Source organism: Oppia nitens, unplaced genomic scaffold (genome assembly GCF_028296485.1).
Source record: "Oppia nitens isolate AA-2021 unplaced genomic scaffold, nextdenovo-longstitch-racon4-pilon3 scaffold1_pilon_pilon_pilon, whole genome shotgun sequence".
Lineage (NCBI taxonomy): Eukaryota > Metazoa > Arthropoda > Arachnida > Sarcoptiformes > Oppiidae > Oppia > Oppia nitens.
Genome location: NW_026533199.1, coordinates 5,483,987 through 5,499,038, shown reverse-complemented (window position 1 = coordinate 5,499,038; position 15,052 = coordinate 5,483,987). Strand labels below are relative to the sequence as shown.

The 15,052-nt window shown below is 22.5% G+C and overlaps 4 protein-coding genes across 6 annotated transcripts; 1 reads left to right on the top strand and 3 right to left on the bottom strand.

The window, feature by feature from the left end:
- Window positions 1-361: 361 nt before the first annotated feature.
- Window positions 362-6,515, bottom strand: LOC128966366 (uncharacterized). Its single transcript, XM_054313215.1, has 11 exons — window positions 6,289-6,515; window positions 6,137-6,207; window positions 5,964-6,068; window positions 5,201-5,884; window positions 3,919-3,988; window positions 3,771-3,841; window positions 3,597-3,701; window positions 3,384-3,501; window positions 1,241-1,311; window positions 1,061-1,165; window positions 362-1,006 (listed from the first exon to the last, which is right to left on the bottom strand). Exons 1-11 carry the CDS (start codon window positions 6,347-6,349, stop codon window positions 362-364), a joined length of 2,106 nt encoding a protein of 701 aa, XP_054169190.1. The 5' UTR covers window positions 6,350-6,515.
- Window positions 6,516-7,209: 694 nt separating this feature from the next.
- Window positions 7,210-7,925, bottom strand: LOC128952258 (uncharacterized). The gene has a single exon (XM_054297616.1). It carries the CDS (start codon window positions 7,778-7,780, stop codon window positions 7,421-7,423), a length of 360 nt encoding a protein of 119 aa, XP_054153591.1. The 5' UTR covers window positions 7,781-7,925; the 3' UTR covers window positions 7,210-7,420.
- A 1,634-nt stretch (window positions 7,926-9,559) lies between these two features.
- On the top strand, window positions 9,560-11,433 carry LOC128952236 (zinc finger protein 567-like). Of its 3 annotated transcripts, none has more exons than XM_054297593.1 (6): window positions 9,560-10,191; window positions 10,267-10,473; window positions 10,535-10,780; window positions 10,885-11,028; window positions 11,114-11,225; window positions 11,303-11,433. In XM_054297593.1, the coding sequence occupies exons 1-6, from the start codon at window positions 9,651-9,653 to the stop codon at window positions 11,421-11,423; spliced, it is 1,371 nt and encodes a 456-aa protein (XP_054153568.1). In that variant the 5' UTR covers window positions 9,560-9,650; the 3' UTR covers window positions 11,424-11,433. The 3 variants fall into 3 exon arrangements, with proteins under 3 accessions (XP_054153568.1, XP_054153567.1, XP_054153569.1); XM_054297592.1 differs by having other exon boundaries at window positions 10,864-11,028; XM_054297594.1 differs by having other exon boundaries at window positions 10,864-11,063; window positions 11,303-11,343.
- Window positions 11,434-12,060: 627 nt separating this feature from the next.
- On the bottom strand, window positions 12,061-13,723 carry LOC128966365 (thyroid hormone receptor beta-A-like). Its single transcript, XM_054313213.1, has 8 exons — window positions 13,669-13,723; window positions 13,541-13,611; window positions 13,365-13,469; window positions 13,108-13,297; window positions 12,674-13,065; window positions 12,463-12,603; window positions 12,343-12,404; window positions 12,061-12,277 (listed from the first exon to the last, which is right to left on the bottom strand). Exons 1-8 carry the CDS (start codon window positions 13,721-13,723, stop codon window positions 12,061-12,063), a joined length of 1,233 nt encoding a protein of 410 aa, XP_054169188.1.
- Window positions 13,724-15,052: the final 1,329 nt, after the last annotated feature.

Genomic DNA, 15,052 nt, shown 5'->3' with positions numbered 1-15,052 from the left:
AAGTKGTTTCAGACTTTAAAGTCTCGTTTATACAGTATTTTATAATACATTACAGAATTGAAATATCTGTAAAAGTTTAATGTATCTAATTTTGTATTTAATTATTTAAATTTAGTTTTTTAATATTCATTAAATAAAAATAACTATTATACCAGCATAATTATAGTAGTATCTTGTTGCCATTGTAATGAAAATTTGTCATATATTTGATTAAAGAGTCCACAATAATCAATAGATTGCAATTGCATTACATTTTGATTTAAAACTATCGTATTGTCACTATTCTGTATAAATAAATAAATTTTTATTTAAACTTTTATATATAAATATTTTATGATAATAATATAGTATTACAATTCACTTATTTTTCAATATTATTACATACCATATATAAGCGAATTTGTTGATTAACTCTATCATAATTTTTAAGAGATAATAGAAACGATATGTTATGACATCCATATAATGCAAGTTTTGACTGATCATCAAAATGCAAATTTTGTAAACTGTTTAATGATTTAATAAAACAATAGATATGTGTCATAAATGACTCCATATAAACTGCAGCCTTTTGTATCATTTGTAATTTATTATCAAATTTAATAAACTGTCCCTCCTCATTTATCTTATATGTTATTAATTGTGAGGCTTTCAATAATTCTGATATACGAAACATTTCTAATTTATTCCAGTCTTCGGCACAACAAATAGGTCTACAAATGGAAATCTCTTTTATTTGTTTCAATCGATATCTTAATTCTTCAAATGTCACATATATTTCAATTTCCATAATTTGTTTCTTCAGTTCAATTTCATTGATGTTGTTTGTGGTGTCAGTTATTTGTGTTAWTAAATCACTTTCATTCTTAGATATATCAGAAATATTAGACAAACAATTATCTGATGACAAATCCGATTGTTTGTCCATTAAATGTAAGCGTTTTTGTCGATTTAATTCAATTAATTTTTGTCTCTTTTGATTTGCTTCAGTACTCCGTATTAATTCCTATATTATAATAATTGTTAAATATTTAAATATTAAAAATATTATTTCTATTACTTTAATCATTCCCATTGTATAACATTTTTTTAGTCGACATAATTTACAAGAAGTTCTTGTATTGAAATTAATTTTGCATTTGCCATCTGATGGACAAATCAATTGCTGTGATATTAATTTTTACAATTAGTTTACTTTATGTATACATCCTTTTTATTAATATATAATAAATTTGTTTACCTCTTGTTTTGGTGCATATCGTCTAAAAAATGCTTTACACGATTCACAACTAATTACATTAAAATTTTTACCTATTTTAAAATTAAAATTAAATATACAATAAATTTAAGATTTATCATTTTTAAAAACTTACGTTTGGCTATATCACCACAAATTACACACTTATCGTTAATTGTATTCATTATTATATAATAAAATTACTAAAATATTATTTTGAAGATACAATATATAAATTGAATTTGTAAGTTTATTATATACTGTTAATACATTGATTTATTTAATTTTTTATTTAAACTAAGCAAATAATTTTCTATATAATAATAAATTTTGTATAAAATATGTTCTATAAAAATTTTAGTTAATAAATAAATATTTATAAAAGTTTTAATTATTGTTTATAATATATTATCAAAATATATAAATATTACATAATGTAAATAAAAATAAGTAAAACAAAACACTATACTTTAAAGTACTTTAGTATAAATTAAGTAAACGTTAATTCAATGCAGGTGTCCATAGAAATAATGATAATTAATGTTAAAGTGAGTTCACTGACGTCATAGATTTAGTTAACAGTCTTATTATTATTATTATAGTCAATATAACGTCAATATTAATATATTAATTTATTTACTATATATCATATTTTATTTTAGCTAATTAAATATAATTTATAACTGCTTTAAATTTTAATTTTTTAGAGCAGTTTATCTTCATATTTAAATAATAATGTGTTTTCCATGTATTCCACTATAAGTTTATAATATAACAAATGCTAAAAAAATATATTGGACGCTGAATATAATGTATAAATTCAAGGTTTATAATATTTTAAATTAARCCTTGAACATTATAATTGATAATTTTATATTTGATTAGTTTGTAAACCGTTGAGGCCATTTTATTTATGGATAATTTGTTATAAAAAATTAAATAATAATATAAAACATAATATATATATATATATATAGAATATAATTATTTAAAATTTATAAAATTACTGAATATTATATAATTCTTTAACAAGAGGTCCCATAAAATGTTTATATATTAAGTATTCTTTGATTCCGTCAGTCATATGGATGTCTGCAATGATTTGATGAGTATTTATTGCATTCATAAGTCTTTGAAGATTTCTTTGAGATTCAAATTCTGATTTATATTTCATTTGCAAATATCGTTGTAATAAAAATATATAAATTTGTTGTTGAAATCTAATTATAAAATATTAATGTATTATAATTATATTAACCTAAATTTCTATGATTTTTTACTTAATATTATGTTTATGTATAAGATTGGGTTGATTTGGGTTAAACATTATTATAGTTGATAACTAAAAATAAAGTAAAATTAAAAATTAATTTTTTATACTTTTTTAATGATTGAAATGTATACCAAATCGATAACATTTTGATCATTTTCACAATMCGATTGTAATAAATTTAAATATTTTTTAGACATTGATATCAGATCATGAGTTTTCAATTGAAATACATTTATATCAATGCTAAGAGTTGTATTGTTATTCTAAAATAAGATAAAATATAAATAAAATTATTATTTATATATAATTATTTAAAATTAATATTATAATACAAATTTACAAAATAAAATTGAATTCTTTGTGATTGTTCATCAAAATGCATGAAATATCTAAAAAGCCACAAATGAATACAAGCCTTCTTCATGAGTGTCATCTGATCTTCAAAACAAATATTTGTAAAACTTTTTAAACGTTTAGAAAACTTAATAAATGATTTAATTTGATTTTCCATTATTGGATACTTAATAAAAGCAAACATATGATCCCTATCATTGACTTCTATAATATTATTACTTAATTCATGTCTCAAATGCTGAGTTGCCATTAAAAGTTCACAGATATATGACTTTTCAAATTGATTTAGACCCTTATAATCTGTTATCATCACAGGTATTGTTGTTTTATTGCATAAAACATCAATTTGTTTATCATTTAAATTTTCAATTTGYTTAATTTGATTTTGCAATTTACTAATACTCAGATTATTACTATCTTTAAACAACTCAAAAGAAATATTAGTTTTATATTTTGTTTCAATTGAATTATTCTTTGTTTCTGTTGTTTTAACAGAATATTCTGTTTTATTTTGCATACAAATGTCGACCGAATCTATGTATGTATTGTTTATTTGTTGTCGTTTTTGACGTTTATTTCTATTATTTTCAATTAATTGTTTTCGCTTTTCATTTTCTTCATCACTTTTAATAAACTCCTAAAACAAATAATAATTTGTTATTAATATAATAAAAAATATATAGAATATATATAGCAATATATATAAATTTATATTATTTTAAAATTACTTACTTTTCTCATACCAACTGTAAAACACTTGTTAAGTCTACACATTTTACACGACTTTCGCGTTTCAATATTTATTATACATTTTCCATTTGATAGACATTTTAATGTCTAATAATAGACAATATTATATAATTATTATTTATTTGTTTAAAAAATTATGTCTATTTAATTGATTACTTGTTCAATGAGAGCATTACGTCTAAAAAATGCTTTACACGGTTCACAAACAATCACTGAAAAGTTGCGGCCTTTATATAAACAAATAAATTCAATTAAATAATAATAATTAAGAGTTAAAATTATATAATTTTTATTAAATTCTCACCAACTGAATAATCTCCACAAACTTTACATAATTTACTGACATTTTTAACACTCATTATAATAAAAACTAATTTTTTAATAAATTTGAATTACTAATAATTTCGGATAAATATTAAAATATTTATTATTTTTATTTATGATATGAATTGTTGTGTAATTTATGTGTATAGATGTAATGGTTTGAAGTAATTATAGCTTTTAAATATAAGGACAAATCATTTTTGTTATCATTAAATAAATAACATTGAAATATAAAGATAATGTCCTTCAAATCCTATACCAATATTCAATATTTAAAATTATTGAATTTCATCAAAATTTTACTTTACAATTAGTTTTATTCATTTTTATAATAATTATTGATAAATTTACTTTTATGTGTTATTAAATTATTTCCTCAAAAGTTCATTTGAGTTCGTGTATATACTGTATACACTAAACTAAACAAATTAAATAATTAAAAATATCAGTTTAAAAATATCATATATGATATGATATTAATATAATTGATTTGTCTAACATTAGATGTACAGTACTTACTGTTCAATCAAAAATATAAAATAAACTTTAGATTAGCATAAATAATGTAAATAATTTTATTTTATTAAAAGTTATTTACGGTATCTTAAGTAAAATTTAAATAAATAGTATTAATATTATAAATTTTATTTTAATATTATGTATTATTAATTATGAGTAAAATAAATTTATGATATTATAAAAATACAAATGTCTAAAAAAACTAAATAAAAATATTGTAATAATAATAAACTTTGTGATTAAATCTCGAAAATTTCCCGATAAAGAGGTGCCATATATTGAATATAAGGCATAAACTCTTTGACTCCTTCCTGACGATGCAATTCACTCAAAATCACCATTTCTTGGATTAAATGCATATATTTAGACATTTCTGTCTGTGATTCCAAATCAGAGTGACATTTGTGTTGAAGATATCGCTGTAATAAATATATATATAGTTGTTGTTGTAATCTAAATATTTAAATCAATTTTTAATATTAATTATAAAAAATATCTGTTTGTGTACTCACTTAACCAAATGGTTATGTTTAAGATGAGGTCGTTTTGGATTAAATAAAATAATTGCCGACATCTGAAATATAGTATTCATATAATATGAAAACAAAATAATTTAATATTATTAATAAAATTCATACCAAATCATAGATAATTTTATCTTTTTTCATTTCAGGTTTAAAAAGTTTAAAAAGAAAATTTTCATATAATAGTTTAAAATTGACATTTCCAATGTAATTGAAAACATCCAGGTCTATTTCTAAATGATTATCTTTGTCGTAATAATAAAACATTTTTTTGTGTTGGCTGTCATAGAAAGTCATAAATCTTAAGAGAAATACTTCAAACAATGCCATCTTCATGAGTGCCAATTGATCTTCTTCGCAAAAATCCTTAAAAGCATTTAATTTCTTAGAAAACGTGACAACACTCGACATATTCTTAGCCATGGATGGCGTCCCGATTGCCATCAGTTGTTGTTTATTAGTAATATTTATTTTATTGTAACCGATAACAAATCCAAAGACATTGGAGGCATCAAACAATTCCGTCATATGATTGCTCTCTAACTGATTGAAACCATTATAATCTAAAAGTGTTTTAAAAATGGGAACTATAGCTCCATATTTGGATGACTTCTCAATAGACTTTGTAAAACACAAGTCGGCGTCAATTGATTTGTTTAAATAATCTTTAGTTTCATCAGAAAGTAAATAGCTTTCAATTTTGTCAATTTCCATATTAATGTCTTCATCATTGAGTCCCAATTGTTCAGTAATTGATTTCAAAATATCAGTATTATTGTCTTTATTATTATACAATATAATATCATCGATGTCATCAATTTTAACTAAATTTTGTGTTTTTTGCTTATTTTCTAAAATCAATTGTTTTCTCGATATAATCTCTTCTCGAGTCTGGACTAACTCCTGTTACAGAAAAGTAAACATAATTTTCTTTAAATATATTAATTTATAAAATTAAATTCAAAATAATAGAAAAAATTACTTTTTTCATTCCCATAGCAAAACATTTGTTTAAACGACAAAATTTACAGTTATGTCTTGTCTTATAACTGATCACACAATTTGTCATTGATTTGCATTCAAATGTCTATTAAACAAAAAGTTATTTTAAACAAAAACAAAAAATATTTAATAACTAAATAGTGTATTAAATACCCGATTATTACTGATTGTTCGCCTGAAGAATGCCCGACACGAGTCACAAGTGATTGCATTGAAATTATAGCCTAAAATCAAATCAAAATTATTTTTTATAACATTTTTATTTTAATCAAAATAATTAATAATAATTTAAGTTTTAAACAAACCTCGAGATCGATCCCCACATATAACACAAATTTTGTCAAATTTTCTACCGCTTTCACTCATTTTATTATAAGTACCGGTATATTAACAAAATAACTGAATATATCCTATATATGATATAAACAAAACATTAACAAAAATTTGTTTAAATTTAATAAACATTAAATAATTAATGTATAAATATATATGATAAATAAAGTGCAATAATATTGAGTGTAATCCTCCATTTGACACTCAATTGGCTTATTATCAAAAAACATATAATTATAATGTTGTGATGAAATTATTTATTATTATTACTTTATTTTAATAGTTGTTTAACTAGTTTTTCACATTTCTGTCATTTATGTTTGAAATTTATGTCTATAAAAATGTTAAATAAAAGATTATAACACAATAATTCTTGAAAATATATAATTATTTGATAAATAATTTTAAGAAAATATAAATCTCATAAAAATTATGATTTATTATTAAATTTTAATATATAATTTTAATAAKTATTATTAATTACATATATTATTGTATTATACAGCAGTAGACTTAATAGACAAAAATGATAAATTTTAACACTATGACTTTCTAATTGATCATGTATAGTTTATGTTTTATTCCTCTATTTAAATAAGTTAAGTTTAGTCAATTATAAATAATTTTCAACTATTTTAAAAAATAAATAAATTTAAATATATACTATTTTAAAATTATTATTAGGGGTCGTATACTAATAAATAATAGTACGAGTTGACTGACATTAAAGACGCTGTTATTCTTTATAAACGATGTCCACAATCGGTGCCACCGTTTTGGGCACTCGGCTATCGACACAATGATGTCTCATCACATCCACAATACTTTCAACGAATTCATCTCTTTATAACTCAATTAAAATAATTATAATATAATTATTAACACAATTTACATACTTTTCATTTATATTTCTTTATTCAATAGTTTGTTAATTAAATTAAAATTTAGAAAAAAGTTTTACAAAAGTATTCATTTATAACAATAGTATATATTCTATGGATTTAAACATTTATTGTGAAAAAAGTAGAAAAATTACAAATGATTTTCAATAAGTATTGAGAAAATATTAAACAAAACGATAGCAAAGACTAGATTAGTGGTCAATCACTTGTCATCACTGTCTTTGTCTTTGTCATCATCACTGTCTTCATCACATTTATATGGTTCCACTTTTTTGTTGCCGACTTCCTTCCAGTTCATCGACAGTGACGTACCATTACTTTCAACCATACTCTTCATCATTGCCCGTCGGGTGTCATCGTCTGAATTGCGGTAAAGTTGACGGAACAGTGCATTCGGGTCCTGATCTTCCACTTTGTCCTCTTCTTCATCTAACTCTTTGGCCAATTTGTCCCAATAATCGGCACTTTTGGGTACTTTTTTCTTCACTTGTGTTGTTGTTTTAGTTTGTTGTTTATTGTCGTCATCGGTGGTCATCACATCTTTGTCTGTATTTGTGTCCATTGTTTTTGTTGTGTAATCAATGAGTAAATCAATTATCAAATACTTTCAAATCGATTGTTATTTAAGACAACACTTTAAAGTCAAACATAATTTGATAATAATTATAATGTTATAAATAAATTGGATATTATTGTTGTTCATAGCATTACAGGGAATATCAAATTCAAATGAACTTTAATTAGAAATTATATTATAATTAAATCTAATTTTACAATACATTGTGTATTATTGATAGCACTTTAGTAATTATATTTCAATTATAAGCTATGAGTAAACCATTGCATCCCAACTAAGTCATCAATTTTTTTTAATAATCACTTTTCATAGTTTTAAAACAACTTATATTAAATTATATTTGTATATAAATTTACATAAAAATTGTTTCTATACTAAAATATAATATATGGTAATATATAAACTTCACAAACTGTTCAAAAGTTTAGTTTTATTTACTATTAATAATATTGTATAAAATATAAGAAAAATAAAGTTAATGACACAAACATACAAATATAATTGACTACTTTAATGATTAAATTTTAGTTTTACTTAATATTACATTTAAAGTATTATTTAATGTATAGATTTATGTTATGTCCAGTAATTAACAATTAATAAATACATAGAAGATTGAAGACTAACGCCATCGAAGAAATTGTTAGGTTTTTGCCCACACTTTGAAAATTTGGATTAGTTTTAGTCAAACTTTGATAACAGTTTTTGTTAGACTTTAGATCAATGAATCACTTGAAATGTCTTAAGATTGCCACTAAACCCAAGTTTAACAATAATATATTTATTGATTTAATCAAAGACTGGTCACAATTGTCTAAAATTAATGTCTCATTTTGTGAGTACCTGACAATCAAATCGATGTCGTATCTGATTTTGGCCCAAAAATATCCGAATCACTTATTTCGCTGTAAATTCAATGAAATATAATACTAAAACTAAATTTTAAAATTTTTTCTATCAATCACTAAATAAGTTTACAAAACAATTTGTTTTTTATTTATAAAGATATCTCTTTTAAAACAATATTTTCTAACTTCTTTATACTATTCAATATATTATGCATTTTATAATTTTTATTAATTGTTTTTATTATATAATATTATTAATAATAATTAATAAAATCAATAATTTTGATAATTATTATCGATAGAGTACAGTTAAGTTACATATTGTAAACTAATTTTTGTGTCAATTAATTAGTCATGTGATGTTAAATAATTTTTATAAATTTTAAACTTCCCGACCGTCACAATATATATAATTTAATTATTGATAATTTTAAGATTATGTTTGCGGAGCAGATCCACACTTTCCTAAAAACATCTATTGATAATTATAATGTCACCAAAAAAATATGATGACAATTGATCCCAGGGACCGGTGTTTTTCTGAGGGGTYAAAGTTTGATATTTTTTGTATACCTACTATTATAATGAAAATTTATTTTATTTAATAACTATAAAATTATTGGTCCGATTGATCTAAAATTTAATATATATATATATATATATATACAGTAGATGTAAAATTATATTATATATTAAAATATATGAATTAAAATATTAATTTCCAAAATTTGCTAAAGAAAAGTTTCTCATAAATGTCAATCATTTATGTAATAAAAGTAATTAGATTTTAATTTTTTATATAATATAATAATTGTTTTATTGTCTGAATTGAGTCAATTGATTGTAAATATTATAAAATAAATATAATTTTTAAACAAAATGTTGAGACAACCCCTCATTCAGTTTAGACTTATTTGTTTTGATGTTTACATTGAATATGAGTTTAGATTTGTTTTGACTTTTAATAACATTTAGCATTGAATTTGATTACAAGAGACATACAAGACATGGATGTAATGGATGTGACCATCGATGCCAACGATATCTTTGAACAAATTGTTAACCAAAATAAATGTTTACAAAACCAAATCAAATTGTGTAAACAATTGAATGAATTTTTAGTAAATTGTGTTAAATGTTGTCTTATTTGTCAACAAAATCAAGACATCAATCAAAGGTTAGATCAATACGAGAGTCAAATGAAGTTATTGAAGACTAATGAGTCGGATCTAATGAGTGATGTCAATGATCTCTATGGAAATAATGTTGATATTAAAAATTGTGATTATAATGATTGTAATAATAATAATTATGTAAAGAAAAGTCACAAAAGACACAAATTGAAGGAAAAGTCATTAAAGAGACCAAAGAAGAAGTCCGTGAAAATGATTACCAAAAGTAAATCCAGTGATCTATCGGACGAAGAAAGTGATGACAATAAGGATATCGCAAATGATCCACAAATAGATGATAATAATAATGATTATGACTTTATGAGAGACCAATTATTTAATGATTCAAATAAATTGCAACGAAAAGTGATGAGAGGTTTGTCACTGATATACAATTAACTGGTRTTTTCATTATTTGTTACTTTTACTGATATTATTAATATTTTTGCAGATAAATTGCGAACAATAGACAATCAATATAAATGTGATTCATGTAATTATTTTCATCACGATTTCTATGTAATTGAGGGCCACATGAATGAGATTCACCTAAAGATTAAGCCATACAAGTGTCACATTTGCCATAAAAAGTTTTCAAGAATGGCTTATCTTTCTCATCACAGAACAAATTATCATCATTTGGTATCTCAAAGATCATGTAATATATTGATTGCCATTTAATATACAAATCAATAATTATTATAAATATTATTTATTAGTGCATTCATTTAAGTGTCAATATTGTGGTTTAACTAAGAAACGAAAGTTTGAATTAAGAAAACACATTGAAACGGATCACTTGAAGATCAGACAGATTTGTCATATTTGTGAGAAAACATTTAAAAATAAATATGCATTGAATGCACACTTGAAGTTACAACATATCAGTTCTCAAGACTTGGTTTACTATCCATGCGATTGGAAGGACTGTCTGTTTAAAAGTAAAACTAAAGCAAACTTAAAAAGTGAGTGTTTTTGTCTAATTTGTTATTCATTAATAAATTTAATAATATTTACCGTAATTTATATTTAATTTATTAATAATAAGGACATCAAATGATGCATTTAGATATTAGACAATTTGAGTGTCAATGGCCCGGTTGTGATCATAAAAGCAGAGATAAATCAAATCTATCCGATCATATGAGAACACACGGCGATCAACGAGACTATCGGTGCGAATGGCCGGGCTGTGAGTTTGCCTGCAAAACAAGTATAATAATAGCATTTTTTTATCGTTTATATACCGTAAGTCATAAATTATTTATTACTATTAAATTTAAATTGAATTATTATAGGACAAAGCTTTTGGGGCCATAAAGTATCGGCTCATTTGGAGAAACCATTTAATCATAGTTGTCATTGGCCTGAATGTAGCAAAAAATTTAGCACAAAAAACCGTTTAAATCGGTAATTATATTATATTTTTGTTATTTAATTCAATTAATTTAATCATTTTGTAATCATTTTAAAAAATTAAATGACAGACATTTAGCTACACATACGAGTCAGCCCAACATTCCGTGTCCATTGTGTAGTAAATTATTTCGTGCAAAGAGATATTTAACGGCTCATTTAAATAATTGTCATAATGGATATAGACTATAATTTTTAATTTAAATTTATTTATTTATCAAAAAATTATTAAAAATATATTATAATTGATCCCGATAAATATATATTACCTTAAATACATTTATTGATATCGTATTTAAATTGCTTATTTATACTGTAGTATAACGCAATAAAATAATATACCAATAATTGTTTATATTTTATATGTATGTTATAAATAAATAATAAAATTATTTTTAGTTGTTATAATAGATGTGTTAAACATTTTATAGATTAGTTGCACTTTTGTAGAATTGTCTTATTGTTCCGTCTTGTATGTGATATATACTTTAAATAACAGATACCTTAAATTAATTACTAAATAATTTACTAAACATATAATAAATATATACATATAGTGTACTACAGTATACTTAAGTAACAACTAAGCAATTTTAATTTATTATTTTATAATATGGTATTTGAAAACAACATTTAAGAATAAGAGAACAATTTATGTTTTGAAAAATTTTAATTAATTAAAATGAATTTATACAATATCGATTTTATTAATACAGTAGTTTCATAGCATCTAAAATGTTTGACTTAAAACAAGTTAATTAGTTGACTGATTCACACACAGTATTAGTAATTTAGATAAAAATAGTTTCAATTGAAAATATTTTACAATTTATTTCAAATTATAGATCTCTTTAGTCATCGGTCTTATGTAGTCTTCATATAAACTATAATCTTCTATAAATAATTTTACCTGAATTTCACCCAATGATTGTAATTCAGATACAATATTCATTAATAGTGAAAATTGTTTGTTTGAATTGTCGTTTGATTTATTTATAATTTGTAAATATCGTTGTAATAAATATATATAAAGTTGTTGTTCGAGTCTAATAATATAAAAATAATATAAATTGAATCTTTCATCTATTTGTATGCAATTGTTTATACGTACTTAACATTCAATTTATGACACAAGTTTGGACGGTTAGGATTAAACAAGACTATCGCTGATAACTAAAATAACATATAAATTAACAAAATTAACTAATTATATCTATTGATATAATATTACCAAATTGATGACAATTGTATCCAATTTGAACATGGCAACTTTATTATATTTGTTAGCAAATAATTTAAACAAAGTGGCATAATTTGATTTTGGTATATGAAATACTGTGTCCACATCAATGTTTAGCGTATGATTTTTGTCCTAAATTTATAATAGAAATTGATAATGGTAAATTTTGTACATTTTATAATAATAATTTATCCAAACTTACAAAATAATAGCCAACTCTACCATTATTACTGTCAAAATATCGCAAATATCTGATAATAAACAATTCAACGCAAGCCCTCTTGACTAATACTAACTGATCTTCACTACAAATATGTTTGAATCTTTGCAATTGTTTAGAAAACTTTACGATTTCTATCATTTTGTTTTCATAAATATCATTACAAGTAGTCATTAGTAGATATCTTGAGTTCATATCAATCAAGAATTTGCCGGAATTGCAAACAATTACTTCTGTTGCCTTCATTAGCTCTGATATATGTATGTCTTCTAATTGATTGAAATTAATTGAGTACTGTATCGGTCTTTGCAGACAAATTGATGACATATTTTGTGATTTTAGTGAAGTCGTCGACTCATTATAATACACATTATCTATAATTTCTATATCATTATAACTTGTATTTGATATTAAACTGTTGGACGAACTTATATTATCTATTATATTATTATCAAATAAATCCGATTGAAAGTCATTATCTGTTATTTTAGTATCTGTGCTAAAAATTGACAAAATATTTGATATTTCATTGTTTTTAATTTTTTGTTGATTTTGTTTAACCAATTGTTTTCTACTTTCTTTTTCTTCATGAGTTTGAAGTAATTCCTGATATAAACATAAAAATGCAATAAAATAATTAGTATTTAACAAAATATGACTAATAATGAAATACTTGTTTCATTCCCATTGCCAGACATTTGTTAAAACGGCATAATTTGCAAATAATTCTAGTTTTTAAAGTTATTTCACATTTTCCATTACATTTGCATTTATAGCTCTAATATTAAATATAAAAATAAATTTATTTAATTTTAATTATTGTTATTTCATGTATAATATAAATATTACCTGATTTTTAATTACCGATCGTCTAAAGAAAGTGCGACACGACTCACAAGATATGACATTAAAATTTTTACCTTTTGTTTAACAAATTAATTAATTAATTATTAACACAAAATTAATTTAATAAATACCTCGAGATTTATCACCACAAACAACACAAACTTTGTCAACAAATTTAGTTTTCATTTTGAAGTAAATTAAATTTTAAATATTATATCCACTCCTTATTATATCTTAAGTTGAATCTTGAGTTTATCATAAATCAATGATAAGATAATTTATGTTTATATTGTATGCCATAATGTATTATACATTTTAATACAGTATGTGAATAAATACAGTACATTATGTAGCATAATATTAATATAATAATATATTGTATGACATTGAAAATTTGGTAAATTGAGTTTTTTAATATAAATTCATTGTCAATAATTGAAAAATATTTACTCGTAATTAAGTGTAAGTGAGTTCGTGTCCCTCAAACGGTATCATTTATGTGCTTTTCATCAACTTTTAGATTTTTCAAATATGACAATATTTTTATTTTATAAAAGAAATAAATAAAAATAATTATTTGATACAAATTATTTACAGGTAAATAAAATAATATATATTTTTATGTATACTCTTCGTATAATTAATTTTTTAAAATACTAAATATTAAAATTTTTTATCCAATTATTTCCTTAAAAAGTGGTCCAAAATATGTCAGGTATTCCTCGATTCCGTTTTGTATTTCAATTTGACTTATAATTTGTAAATCAGTGAATGTATTCATAAGGTTTGACATTTTAGGCAACCACTGACTGCCATATGAACTCATTAAATACCTTTCCATTAAATAGATATACATTTTCCGGTGAAATCTGTTTACAATAAATAAGATTTTTATAGAAAAGAATTTAAGAAATAAATGATAAAAATTACAAAATTGTATCCTTATGTATGAGTTGTGGTCTCATTGGATCAAACAATATTATAGCTGTCATCTATTATACAGTATTTCAATTTTATAAAGATATATAAAATATTAATAAATATATCATAAATTATTAATACAATACCAAATCGAGAAGGATTTGATCGAAACCCCATTCGGGTATAAATTTATTGAAATACTTTTTATAAACCCCATGAAGATTACGTTTTTCTTGTTTTAATATATCCAATGGTATTAGAAATGAATTACAATTGTCGTCCTAAATAATAAACATAAAATTATATTTAATATAATTATTTTTATATAAAAAACATACAATAATTTGATTCCATATTTCATTTTGGTAATCGTATAATGAATTACCCCTGGTCACTAAAATTTCCATATAACCAAACTTGACCATGGCTATTTTATCATTCATACAAATATCAGTAGATATTGTCATATCATTTGTATATTTAATGATTTCTAAAATATCTAATTCTAAACGATTTCCCCATAACTGGTAATAATCGCAAACATTATTGACTATAACTATGGGTTGTGTCGCCGGATATCTAAACACTTGTGAC

Excerpts from the sequence above, each read along its gene's own strand:
- LOC128952258 (XM_054297616.1), bottom strand. The coding sequence starts at position 7,780 with ATGGACACAAATACAGACAAAGATGTGATGACCACCGATGACGACAAT.
- LOC128952236 (XM_054297592.1), top strand. The coding sequence starts at position 9,651 with ATGGATGTAATGGATGTGACCATCGATGCCAACGATATCTTTGAACAA. Across the intron at positions 10,192-10,266 it reads GCAACGAAAAGTGATGAGAG|ATAAATTGCGAACAATAGAC; the intron begins GTTTGTCACTGA and ends ATATTTTTGCAG. Across the intron at positions 10,781-10,863 it reads AACTAAAGCAAACTTAAAAA|GACATCAAATGATGCATTTA; the intron begins GTGAGTGTTTTT and ends ATTAATAATAAG.
- LOC128966365 (XM_054313213.1), bottom strand. The coding sequence starts at position 13,723 with ATGAAAACTAAATTTGTTGACAAAGTTTGTGTTGTTTGTGGTGATAAA. Across the intron at positions 12,405-12,462 it reads ATACAATTGTCATCAATTTG|TTATCAGCGATAGTCTTGTT; the intron begins GTAATATTATAT and ends ATGTTATTTTAG. Across the intron at positions 12,278-12,342 it reads TGTCATAAATTGAATGTTAA|ACTCGAACAACAACTTTATA; the intron begins GTACGTATAAAC and ends TTATATTATTAG.